General features: G+C 41.3%; 1 protein-coding gene across 9 annotated transcripts in view; it reads left to right on the top strand.

Moving 5' to 3' along the window:
- The window catches only part of CTNND2 (catenin delta 2), a 918,973-nt gene that overhangs the window by 309,329 nt on the left and 595,499 nt on the right, over positions 1–14,145 (top strand). For all 9 annotated transcript variants that reach the window (XM_077491861.1, XM_077491860.1, XM_077491866.1 and 6 more), the window contains exon 6: positions 10,533–10,649. In XM_077491861.1, coding sequence (XP_077347987.1) covers positions 10,533–10,649 — 117 coding nt within the window. The remainder of the gene's footprint in view (positions 1–10,532; positions 10,650–14,145) is intronic.

Genomic DNA, 14,145 nt, shown 5'->3' with positions numbered 1-14,145 from the left:
TAAGCCATGAAAATATTGGCTAGTAAAAATGGGTAAACTTTTCTCCATCCTGCATCCTCCCTGGACACTAGCAAATATTTCATGTCACAGAATATGGGTTATTGTTGGTATTTGAGATACAGGTTGCATTATATACAGTAATTAGTAAAGCCAACCGTTAATCTCTCAGTCAATATTGACTATTTTTAATCCTTATGCTGCTAGTATTAGTAAGTAGATAGGAAAGTAACTTGTTTTAAACTGCTTTTTGTTTAGAATTTCTTCAGTTATTTCTTGGTTTCCAGACCTAGGCAAATTCTGTCATATACTCCAGTAGTGTTTAGGAGGGGAGGAGGGGTCTTTTCAGCTATCAGACCCTCACGCCTGCATGCTGAGCTATAAGCAGATGGGTTACAGGAAGTAAATGCTACATGCTTCATATGCCCTTACTCAAGGTGGCCATGACCAGAAATGCTAGGTTGGGGGGGGGGGTTCAAGGTGGTTTCTCTGTAAAATAAAGCATAGACGCATGAATGGATGAGTGAGTTTGCTTTAAATATTAAAAATGAATCAAATAGAACTTTTGTTTATGGTGCTCAGATGCAGTGTTGTTCTGCTTTAACTCTACAGCAGTTCCACTATGCCTGGCAAATAGTCAGTTTAGTTATTTTTAGAATAAGAAATATAGTCTCTATCGGTGTAAAAATGTTCTGATATGATTTCCTATTTTTTGTAACACCTCTAAATGTTTTTGACAACTGTCATGCACTTTATACATCAATCTGTTCATATAGTCTGTAGCCAAAGTTGAACCACCTTTATTCGCTTTGTTTTTGGCTTTTGTGGGTTTTTTTTTCTTTGTCTAGGTTTTTTTTTTTTTTTCTTTTTTTTTTTTTACCACTCAGTGTAAATTTATTTAATTGCTATGGGACCACCTCAGCTTTGAGCTCAGTGTCCCTTCCAACAATCACATCATAGTGGTAAGTGTTTTTTTTTTTTTTTTGGGAGTGTTGATACCAGGCTTACTATTTTTCATATTAATCTTCTAATCCCTCTCTGTCACACACTCCCCTCTTCTTCCTCCCCTTTCCCCTAACCACCCCCCCCCCTCCTGCCTATCTGTGGACCACCTTTTTCTATTTTTTCCATAAGTACTTTAATTTCTATCTAAATTGTACCTTGTAGTATCTTGACTGTACCTATTTAGGGCTTCCTCAACCCCTCTGAGATGAGCCATTTCTTCCTGAAATCTACCCAGCACTTCCATTTCCCTATAATTGGAGTAATACTCTGTTCTTCCCGGCTACTTCTCAAACACTCCATTTTATAGGTCTTTTCTACCGAATCCACCCATTCCCACATTGACGGAACTTCCTTCTCTTGCCATTTCTTCGGTATTAATTTTTTACCTGCATTCAGCAGGTGGGGGATCACTGATTCCTTATATTGTCTGAGCCCGATTCTTGTCCCATGGAATAACACTACCCAGGGGTCAGCCTTCACCTCTTTGCCTGTAATCTCTTTGATGTGGGCTATAATTTGGTTCCAATAGGATTTTATTTTTGGACAACTCCACCACAAATGTGCCATCGTGCCCACCTCTCTACATCCTCTCCAACATTCCCTGGCGCCATCCTGCTGAAACTTGCTTTTCCTCTCTGGGGTATAATACCATCTCATCAAACATTTAGCGCTCATTTCCGCCGTTCTGGCGTCTACCGCCGAGCCATGCACTAATTTAAATATTTTCCTTACTATTGTGTTTTCTAGTTGTGATCCTAATTCCCTCTCCCATTTTTTGATGTACGCAGGTACCCCCAGCTCTACTCCCTCTAACAGCATTCTGTACCATCTCGAAACAACTTTCTTTGCTGTCTTTAATGTACAGAGTTGTTCCAACGGGGTCAGATCTTCCGCTGTTCTAACCCGTACAGGGAGTTTTTTGATAAAACTCGAAAGCTGAGCGTACCTCCACTCATCAATTATCATCATCTCTTTTTTTTGTGCCAACTCATGATATGGTGCTAGTCCCTCCCCTTTCATTACATCTTTTAATTTTACCTCCTCTTTAACCCAATTCCCTCCTATTTCCTGACATCCTGGTAAGAAAAAATTATTATTCTTTAATGCTATAAGTGGTGAATTGTATTTTCCGTTAAATTGCCTATATATCTTATCCCAAATCCGCAATGTGTTTCGTGTAATATTATTCCCTTCCAAAAATACACTTCTCTCTAAAGGAGGATTCCAAATTTGCTTATCTAATTTTGTTCTACATACATCGTGTTCCAGTCTCACCCATCTTTTCTCTGTGTTATCCCTTATGCTCCATTCACTCACTCTAGACACCACAACAGCTTCATAATAAGTCTGCGCATCTGGCACTGCTACTCCACCCCTGTTCTTTGGTTGTCGGAGTGTAGCTAGGGCCACCCTGGCTTTTTTATTTTTCCAAACAAATTTCATTAGGATAGATTTTAATTTTGACAAGTACACATTGGACAGAGGAATAGGGAGCATCTGAAACCTGTATAAGATCTTAGGAAATATTATCATCTTTAATGAATTTATTCTTCCCAGCCATGATAATGCCCTATAACTACACCTTTTACATTCTGCCTGTATCTCATCTAGTAACGGGATATAATTACAACGGTACATTTTCCTCTCTGTTTTTGCTAATTTTATCCCTAAATATTTAAGCTCACTCTTCCACGGGAGTTTCCAACTTTGTTGTACCTTTTGTGCCTCTCGCTTGTTAATATTGATATTCATTATCTCCGATTTTGACCTATTTATTTTAAAATTTGAGACCTCCCCGTATTGGTCGAGTAGCTCAAATAATTTAGGCATAGATGTCTTTGGGTTGTTCAAGTAAATTAAGATATCGTCCGCAAAAGCGGAGTATTTATATTCCACTTTTTCCACTTTCACCCCTTCTATCCCCGGGTCCCCTCTTATTGCTGCCAGGAGTGGCTCCAGGGAGAGCACAAACAGGAGGGGCGAAAGCGGACAGCCCTGCCTTGTACCCCTCTCCATTTCGAAAGGCTCCGACACATACCCATTAACTTTTATACATGTCTTTGGATGTTCGTACAGTACCTTTATCTTCTGTAACATCTTAGGTCCTAGCCCCATCTTCTCTAATGTCTTAAACATAAACCCCCAGTCTACTCTGTCGAAGGCTTTCTGTGCGTCTAACGACAGGAGCAGACTGGGGGTTCCACCCTGTCGCATCTTTTGAAGCAGGAGGAGTGTCTTTATTCCGTTATCCTTTCCCTCTCGTCCCCCTATGAAGCCCGTCTGGTCTGGGTGGACCAGTGATGTCATTAAACCCTTCATTCGCTCTGCTAGTATTTTAGCATATAGTTTTGTATCCGCGTTTAACAGCGAAATCGGCCTGTAGCTGGTACACTGTGTGGGATCTTTGCCCTCCTTCCGTATTAGAGTAATTGTAGCCCTTAAATCTTCATTACTTATTCTATATTCTTCTCCTAGGCCATTCATATACCGACACAATTGGGGAACAAGGGCCTCTCTAAACGTTTTATAATATAATGTTGTGAAACCGTCTGGTCCCGGGGATTTTCCTGGTGCTGATTTTAATAATGCTCTGACTATTTCATCCTCCGAAACTGGCCTTTCAAGTATGTCCCTTTCCGTGGGGGTGATTTTAGTCAATGTATTTTTCTCCAAAAATTCCCTGATCTTCTGCTCTTTATCTCCGTTTTTGGCCTTTTTCTTACTGTCTGTAAATATCTGCTCAAAGTATAGTCTAAAAGTTTCTGCTATATCTTTGGTAGTATAGAGCACTTTTCCATTTTTATTCTTAATTTCCCCAATGAAATTTTTTCCTTTTTTCTTTTTTAACATTCTGGCTAAAAACTTACTTGATTTATCTCCCCATAAATATTGTTCCTTGGCCAACCCTTTAAACGTCATCGCCGCTTCTTGGTCCAAAAGGTCCTTCAGCTCCATCCTTACCGTTAATAACTTTTTAAATACCAGGTCATTTTGGGGCAGACTTTTTTTTTTATGGTCTTGTTCTTAACAATGTATCTCACTCATTAATTTATTGATTTTTTCGGCTCTCATTTTTTTCTTTTTAGATTGCATAGATATCAGTATTCCCCTTATATAGGCCTTATGCGCATCCCACAGCGTGTTACTTTTAATTCCCTCTGTATCATTAAATGTAAAATATTGATCGATCTCACTCGCGATTTTTATCCTGTCCTCCTCCCTAAGCAATAGCTCCTCATTCAACCGCCATCCAGAGAGGTTCCTCCCTATCCTTGAGATGTTTAGGCATAGTTTTACCGGGGCGTGGTCCGAAAGAGTCATCACTTCTATCCCTGAATCCATCACGTATTCCAATAGCCCATGGTCTATGAATATGTAATCAATGCGTGAATACGTCCCATGGACTGATGAATAGAAGGAATAATCACGTGACAGGGGATTTTTTGCTCTCCATACATCCACTAATTGGTTGTTATATAGCTTTTGAGCTATATTTTTGTGTGCTGCGCTTCTCATCTTTTTAACCTCCGAAGAACTATCGACTTCCGGGTTGAGGCCGAAGTTTAAATCCCCCATCATAATTACATAACCTGCTTTAAAGTCCATAAGTTTATATATTATCTTATTTAAAAAACTAATTGGGTTGCTATTAGGAGCATAAATATTTACTAAAGTACACTCCAATTCCTCTAATGTACCTCTTAGGAACAAATATCTTCCCTCTGCATCGCACATTTTTTCCTTCAACTGAAACCTTATTCTTTTGGAAAACCCTATCGCTACCCCTCTACTTCTGGCTGAAATAGTATCACTATAGAACCAGATTGGGTAGTTGTTGGAATATAATCTAATGTTTGATGCGAGGGAGATATGTGTCTCCTGTAGAGATATAACGTCAGCCTCATAGCGCTTCAATTCTGCTAAGATCTTATGTCTTTTTATTGGGGTATTCATGCCCTTCACGTTATAGGACATAAATTTCAAGCCGTCTATTTTACTGTTGCCCATCTATTTGTCCTACGTTCCTTGCCCTACATAGGTACTTCTTATCTTGTTTACTAAGGTGGTCCACATTTTTCCTCCACCCTCCCCCACCCCTCCCTCCACTTTACTTCCCTTCCCCAACCTTATACCTTCCCAACCTCCCCTATCTACCCCTCCCTCCTTCCCTTCTTTGCATCCCATACCCACCTCCCTCCTTACCTTCCCCCTTCCCCCCAACTCCCTTGGCCTATTTACGGCCTTTGTTAGGTTAATGGTCGTACACACCCCTACCATCTCCTAATCTATTTGTTAAGAGGGTTTGGGGCTTTTCCACCTGCGCCTCTCCCGCCTCTCCCCATGAGACAGGAGGTATTAAATCCCACAATCTTGTTTAAATTATATATTTTCCTTATTTCCTTCCCCTTTTCCCTCCCCTCCTTTCCCCGGACCCATTTTTTCCCCCTACAATGAGCCCATTATTCCATCTGCCAACCAGGAAGTATAGGCGGGCGTATTCCCAGTTTCTCACAAAAATCTTCCAAATCTTCCGGGAAAACCAGCTTCGCCGATTTACCATCTTTGTTCCCTATTAAGCAAGCAGGAAAGCCCCATCTATATTTAATGTTCTGAGCTTGCAATTCATCTAGTAGGGGTTTCAAAAGTCTTTTCCTTAAAAGCGTCTCGGGTGCCATATCCGGGAATATCTGTATTTCTCTCCCTTCATATACATGTGGGGTTTTTCCCCTTAACTTTTTCCATATTACTTCTTTTTCATCGAAAAATGTGAACCGCACTATTATGTCTCTCGGTCTGTCCATATCTCTAAATCTTGTTTTACCAATTCTATGGATTCTATCAATCCTTGGTGGAGCTCCCATCTCATTTCCCCAGCAAGGGGCGAGAATACTGTTTAGTATTACTCTTAAGTCTTCGCCTTTTGTTTCCGGGATTGAGCGCAATTTCAAATTTTTCCTTCTACTTCTATTTTCCTGGTCTTCCAGTTTATACAGCGTATTCCTTTGTGTTTGTTGAAGTGTTCTTAGTTGATCTTTAACTTTGTTTAGCTCTATAGCTTGGAGATCCATACGATTTTCTGTAGCTTCTACTCTCTCTAGTAATCCGCCTAGGTCTTCTCGGAGCCCCCTGATGTCCATTTTGATTGCATTCTCTAATTTTGAAAGCATCTCTGCCATTTCTCCTTTTGAGGGAGGAAGATCTTCTGTCCTAATTTCTTCCGTTTTGCTGCTCTCCCAGTCACTTTCTATTATTGTGTCCTCACTGGTATGTTGTGTTCCTCCACCCTTATGTTTGCCTGATCCCTTCTTGTACTCTGAGATGGTTGATTGTCTTTTATCCAATCCCGCTTCTTTGGGGCTTGCTCCTTGTGTCATATACTGTTGGATCGACGTATCTAGACTCTTATCTTTTATGTTCCGTGCGGCTCCACTTTTCGCCATCTTATTTGCTGATTTACTCATAGTTCAATCTATCTCAAAATTATGTGGATCCTAAACACCTCGAAGACTCTTTCCCTTAAGTCTTAATTCATCGATGGAGTCGCTTCCTCCAGCGACTTTCTTTCTATGAAGCTGATCATCCAGTTTACCTCTTTGCTCCCCGCTTTTACTTAGGGAATCTCAACCTTTTTCCACTCTATGTCTATGTTCCGCTGGCAGAGTCCCTTGGGGGACCCCTTGACACTTACTTCTTCTCTCAAAATAATAATACTGCTCCCCGTTATATTTTATTTTAATATCTTCTTCCACTACATACTCTGAGGGGGTTTCTTACCTAAGCAGCAGGTAACCTTTAACCGCGCCAATCCTCCCCTAGGTAGAAACCTATGGATCCTGGGCTTGACGGGTCACCCTGATATCTTGTCGAATGCTTAGCGCCTCCTGTCTTTCGATCTCCAACCTCGCATGGAGAGATAGAATAGCTGGGCTGTGGAGTTTAACCTCTATTTCTTATTCCTGATGTGATTCACAGGCAGAGTGGCAAAAGGTTGTCAATATCTATCCCAGGGGAGGGGGGACCAATCAGCCATTTAGGAACTCATCTCTATTCTCCACTAAGAACAGAAGAGTCCCTTAAAAGGGAGACTAGGATATCCTAAATTCAAGGAAGTTTGTACTGATCTGGAATGCGCACGGCAGGGAGAGAGAAAAAAAAAAACAAAAACAAAAAAATCCCTGTAATCAGATCATGCGATTTCCTCTTATTGTATAATGTATACGCTATTACAAGCGATTCAGGTAGTCTATTCAATTCCTGTTGCATAAACAATATGTGCTGACGGAGCGGGAAGAGGGAGGAGGAGAAAAAAACAAAAAAACAAAAAAGGGAACAAACAGGAAGAGGAAAGAAAAAAACCTCCTCCCCCAGTTATATTCGTCTAGCGTTTCAACCGTAAGAAAAAAAAGCTTAAAGTAGCATTGCAGATCTCTTTGCGATTAATTCCTCCTACCATAATTTCTCTTCTAAGGTTCTTAAAGTCAGGTCTAGGTATCTAGTCCGCTCTTATGTGTATCCGGGTCAGCAAGAAAGTAAGGGTAAAGAAAAAACCTTTTTTAATCCCACACCATTAAATCCACACTCTGATGCATAAAAACTGCTTTTCTCATCAATGTTTGCTCAATGGTATAAATGCTTCGCCCAGCAAATGCATATACCCACGGAATGGAGGCAAACCTCATGGACTTCCTCCACCTATCCATGCGAGATTTGTCCTGGCGGTAGGTATTTATCCCTTCATTTTGAACCATGCGACTTTTTCTCACGTATTATTGCACATGTGCAAATGTCGCATGCACTTGCGATAGTCAGTGAAGTAATGTTTCAGCTTATTTAAGGGAAATAATGCGTGTTGACCCTGCAGATCCACTACTGTTTAGAGGAACACTTTCCAAGTTATCATCTCCTGGTATACTGAGCATAGCCGTTACCATATGCATATACAATGAGACTACGATCCTGTTAAGGTTTATACAACCCTGCAGTTGCTTTAAATTCAAAACTGTCGATGGGAACATGCAACCAAGGAAAACTTATCCGCAGCCGGGCTTCCTCATCTACTTAACAAGGCTCCTTTTGACCTGCATACATTTAACCCCATAGACACGTTATTTGTTTCCCCTGGTTAGATGTATATTACACAGCAACAATATTGTGACTTTAAGAATGTTACCGTCCTTGTCAATGCTGTGTCTCTTTCCCACCGGTCTCCTTCTAGTTTCCGGGCTCCGGAGGGTCTCCTCCAAATTCCTCCGAGGTCCTGCTGCATAGCCAGGGGGTATCCGTTGTGCACTAGCGCGGAGAGGAGGGGGGGGGGTGGGCCGGTCGAGGTGATGAGGAGGCTGGGGAAAGCTCCGTACTCAGGACTGCGGGATGTTAGCAGCACCGCACCGAGCGCTTCCGCATGTCTGGGCTGGGATCTCTCACCTCCCTGCTCCAAACCATGCCTTGCTGTTTGTTCGTCGGTGCGGTGAGCTTAGCGCTGGCAGGCCCCTCCCCTCAGGCGGACGCTACGTCCTCTCGTTACACATCCGCCCTGCACCTGCCCCGGGAGGTCACACCAAACCCTGTCCCCCAGCCTCCCATTGCTTTTAATGGGGCTGCCTTATTGCAGCTAATCATGATTTTGTCTAGGTTTTGAAACGTCACATCTTCCAATAAAAAAAAAAACTGATTTAAAATAACTATGAAAAATGGAAGAGTTGATCAATCTATAAGGTATAAACTATGGATATAGGTGAAAACCTACTATGTAGTGGTATATAAAGAAAGGATACAAAAAGTGGAAGAGCTTGCAGTCCACTAGAGTATACGGGTGGGATACATATAACTTTGCTACCTTTCCAGGTAAACATACCAGCCTTAAATAATATTTTTTAGATTCTGTGCTTAGGTGTAAGCTGCTGCCTCCCCCAAGGGGCTCCAACCGGAGTACCAATAGTAAAAGTGTATAAAAATAGGGGTGGGTGGTGCTGCCTGTCACCTGAAGAGTGCTGCTCCAATGGGTCACTCTTCCCAGGTGAATATGCAATATGTAAATGAAAAGAACATAAGTGAAAAAATGCTGCCATCACCTGAGGACAAACCTCTACAGTGAATTACTCTTTTAAGTGGTGCGTGCTGAGTAATGTGGTTGTTCCCACACAAGAAAAACGTTTGACGGATGTTCCCACTTTGTTTTAAAGCAGGTTTATACAAAAAATAATTACTAAAATACAAATGAGAAAACCCCTAATGGCGACACTGATTGCAAGCTGACATGTCAGTCTGCAATAAAAAGTGAATGTGCTTAGTGTTCCCGCCCAGTCAGCAATTTTGTTCAGATTTTTTCCTAAACAATTTTTCTCAGCAACTAGCAACAGAATTCTATTATAAAGAATTTCTCCATATAAAAAAACACATAAAAAACAACATATAAAAATGGTGGTTGATATAAGTTCATTCTTTTAGTAGTGCAAAAAGTGTCAAAATTTGAAGTGACTTGTGCTTGTCCAAAAGTGACTCCTATGTAACAGCTTAGGTGACATCAGTGCTCCCCTTTAGTTCCCCACTCACCAGATCCCTGCTCCCCTGCAGGGGTAAATCGCATGCAGTGAGTGCATTGGCAGTCCTCAGGGCATTCACCTCCTCCGTAGCTCCACACACAATGGGATATCCAGATCCTTATACTCCTCCTGGGATAAGCCGTTCCCGATAGATTAGGTTATAGTAGTTGCCTCCTTCGTGGTAAACCACATATTACCCTCATGGACAAAAGAGATGGGTATTTTGTAGTGTAAATCCAGCTTGTTTTATTAAGGTTAAAAAGTTTACAAAACAACAACCGGAAATCATGTTATTTCCAGTTGCAGAGCTCCAGTTAGTGGAACGCACGCTGGTTCCAAGCTCCTGTATTGCAACCAAGCTGTGCTAGTTTTTACACTTGACTGTGTCAAGTGGTTGTTGTTTTTTAAACTTTTTAAAAACAATACAAAAACAATTTTATTCTTACAAAGATTAAAAGTCCTACACATATACACACTTCACATATATATAAAACGGAGGTTATAACCATGTTTTGTTATACTGTTAATGATTCCAAACGCACTAATGTCTTGTACGTGTTTCACCAATTTTGGCTTCTTCGTGAGGTATTTAAGTTTGAAAAACATAACTAAATAGAAAAAACATAATAAACAATATACACACAATATTAATTCATATAACATGCCAAATTTACATTAAATACCATGGCTTCCAGAGGTTGCACCTAGGTGGAATTGGGGGCCAAGCTGGAAGGAGAGAGGACCTGGGTGTGGGGCTGCCCCCCTTCTTTCTTGGGGATATGTCCCTCTCCTTTCCATCTTGGCCCCTAATTTAAGATTTCTTTGAGGTGAAAACATTTGTCTTCTATTGTTTTATGATTGGAATGTATTGTAACAGGGTATACATATGACCATGTATTATAGATTGCTGGGTAAGCATTCTCTGGCTTGATGAACATGTAACGGTTTACTTTCTGAGTAAATGATACTACCTTTTCTATTTTACAGAAGGACAGAAAGACATAGAAGATGAGCTGACCACGGGTTTAGAACTTGTCGATTCATGCATTAGATCCTTGCAGGAGTCTGGCATACTTGAATCACAAGACTTTTCATCAAGTGAAAGTGAGTTATAATCCTTTAAACATTATGCATCTTGCAATAAAAAACAGATATGTACAGAGTTTCATCTAAATGACCTCCTCAGGGGCTTCCAAGGAAGTAATTTAGATGAAACTCGTATGTGTAGGGCAGGTTTACAGTGTCGTCATCACACTTGGACATTTTTAAACCAAAGATTTGCCTCATTTGTGGCACTGATGTGTGAGTTCATAGCGTTCTGTGGGATTTATGACATGCTGACACTATTTCTGCCTATGCGAGTGTAACCTTTTAGTTCATTGGTCTCCAAACTGTGGCCCGGGGACTGTTTGCTCACCATTGTCTGGCCCTTGAAACACTTTTCTTCCTACTGATACAATACACTATTCCTCCCACTGACACCAACAATGGAACATTCTTCTTACTGACATCAACAGGGCACTATTTCTCCTATTGACACAAATTATGGAACACTATTCCTCCCACCTACACCAATGATGGGGCACTGTTTCTCTCACTAACACCAATGATGGCACGCTATTCCTCCCACTAACATCAATGATGGGGCACTATTCCTCCCAGTGACACCAATGATGGGGCACTATTCCTTCCACAGACACCAATGATGGAAGACTATTCCTTCCACTGGCACCAGCAGTAGAACACTACTACTCCCACTGACACCAATGATGGGGTCCTTTTCTTTCCACTGATACCAATGATGGGTAGTATTACTTCCACTGATGCCAATGATGGGCAGTATTACTTCCACTGATACCAATGATGGGCAGTATTCCTCACATGGACTCGAAAGATGCATTGTTTACTCCCACTGATGCAAGGACAATTTCTACTCCCAATGGCCACAGACCAGCCCACCTAAAGTCTGAAGGACAGTAAAGTGGCCCTTTGTTTAGAACATTTTTAGACCCCGTTTCAGTTTTTAATAAAACGTTTTTAAGTGGTACTTCATTATTGTTAGCCTCTTTTTCCATGCATATGTGGTTTCTATCTTGATGTATTCGTCTGTGATCCAGATGCATATATGATGACAGCAGTCTGGAGTGGATTATATAAAAGTGCTTTTAGAATAATTTTGGGGCTTGATTATGATTGTGAGCTGCTGTCCTATGGGATTGGTACCTGGGGGTTTTCGATTTCCATTTTATTAGCACAAGGGTGGCAGGAAGATTTTCATTTGATTCTTGGGTGTTTAATTGTGAGCTTATAGATGCTTTATGGACTGTACTTTATTATGAATGTTTTGTATATTTCCTGGCATGATATTTACTTGTTTATATTTGCACAGATTTTAGTAGGCACTCCTTTGCTCTTGATTTGACATTGCATATATATTATTGATGAGGTAGCTGCAGATTTATCTTTAACAATTTGTTTTTGTTAATTGTTGTGTTTATTATTTGGGTGCAGCACATTCATTTTTATTTTATAAGCCTAACACTAACATTTGCCTAGGAGGGGGAAAAGTATGAGGGAGACTTCTGCACTGTGTAAAGTCTATGGAGATTCCTGTTCAAACGGCTCAACAAATGGGTGTTTGGCTAAACTAACTTCCTGCAGCAGTATGAAGAGAAACATTTAACAGCAGGTTCACTACCATTGCTAAATGTGACATCTACCTGTTCAGGGTTCCTAGTTGTTAGGGAGCCAGAACCCACAGGTATCTCAATAACCAGTGACTCACCGGGCACATTCAGCTGTTAGCTGGGGATGCTTGGCTGCCAGGTGAATGTATACAAAAGGGCTTAAAAAAATTGCAAATTTGTACCAGGCCCAGCACAAAGTTTAAAAAAAGCGTAGGGTTCCCCCCAAAATCCAAACCAACGTTCCCCCAGAAAAACACGTTTTCCTCATGTTGATGAGGACAAGGGCCTCTTCCCCACAACTAGGGATGAGCCGAACACCCCCCGGTTCGGTTCGCACCAGAACTTTCGAACGGACCCCAAATTCGTACGAATGTTAGAACCCCATTGAAGTCTATGGGACTCGAACGTTCGAAATTAAAAGTGCTAATTTTAACAGCTAATATGCAAGATACTGTCCTAAAAAGGATTTGGGGACCTGGCTCCTGCCCCAGGGGACATGGGTCAATGCAAAAAAAAGTTTTAAAAACTGCCGTTTTGGCGGGAGCACTGATTTTAATGACGATTAAAGTGGAAAAAAAGTGAAATATTCCTTTAAATATGGTGCCTGGGGGGTGTCTGTAGTATGCCTGTGAAGTGTCACGTGTTTCCCGTGTTTAGAACAGTCCCTGCACAAAATGACATTTAACGGAAATAACGTCATTTAAAGCTGCTTGCGGTTTTAATGTTATATCTGGTTCCTGCAATATGGTTGAAAATCATTGAGAAAAATGGCATGGGTAGCCCTCCCTGCCCATTACCAGCCCCTTTGGGTCTTGTACGCATATTAAGGGGAACCCCGTACCCATATTAAAAAAAGGAAATGCGTGTGGCCCCCCGGCCCTATATACTCAGAACAGCAGTATACAGGCTGTGCAAACAAGACAGGGACTGTGTAGGTTTGTTGTGTTAAGTTGAATCTGTTTGTAATTTTCAACTGGTACATTTTTAAAGTGTAGCTCCAGTCAAAAAAAAAAAATTTAAGCTTTTTGGAAAACATAGGGAAGGGTTATTACCCCTGTATAATTTGTTTTGTCGTCCATCTTTTTTCATCTCACTTGCTGTTGTCTCCTTCCATTTGCAAGTAGGAGATGTTTGTAAGTTGGATGTTTGAAAGTAGGGTCCTGCCCTATATGCTCTGCAGAAATGGCGGAACAAGGTGTTGGTTTTGCCACAACATTGTAAGCCCTCAAAGTGACTCTTGGTGGGCGCTGGGGCGCCCTGCTGTGAACGATTATATCAAGAATTGTAATTACATGCCATTGTTGAACAGTGGTAGAAAAATTGACCTTTGGTGGTTGTGGTGCTGGTGCCACAACACTATACGTCCTCACAGTTACTCTGGGTGGGCACAGGAACGGGCCCTCCTGTGAAATATTATATCAAGAATTGTAATTACATGTGCCTGTTAAACAGGGGCAGAAAAATTGGGCCTTAGGCACTGGTGCTGGTGCCACAACACAGCAACCTCTCCCATATACTCTAGTTTTATTGCAGGAATTAGCCCTGCTGCAAAGCATTGCATCAAAAATTGTAATTAAACGCCCCTGTTAAACAGGGGCAGAAAAATTGGGCCTTAGGCACTGGTGCTGGTGCCACCACACTGCAACCTCTCCCATATACTCTAGTTTTATTGCAGGAATTAGCCCTGCTGCAAAGCATTGCATCAAAAATTGTACTTAAACGCCCCTGTTAAAGAGGGGCAGAAAAATTGGGCCTTAGGCACTGGTGCTGGTGCCACGACACTGCAACATCTCCCATATACTCTAGTTTTATTGCAGGAATTAGCCCTGCTGCAAAGCATTGCATCAAAAATTGTAATTAAACGCCCCTGTTAAACAGGGGCAGAAAAATTGGGCTGATGGCACTGGTGCTGG

The sequence above is a fragment of the Lithobates pipiens genome, unplaced genomic scaffold, assembly GCF_037356315.1.
Source record: "Lithobates pipiens isolate NorthernLeopardFrog02 unplaced genomic scaffold, aLitPip1_a1.2 Scaffold_19, whole genome shotgun sequence".
Classification (NCBI taxonomy): Eukaryota; Metazoa; Chordata; class Amphibia; order Anura; family Ranidae; genus Lithobates; species Lithobates pipiens.
Note: the sequence above shows the minus strand (reverse complement) of the source record. Positions and strands in the feature narration are given on the sequence as shown.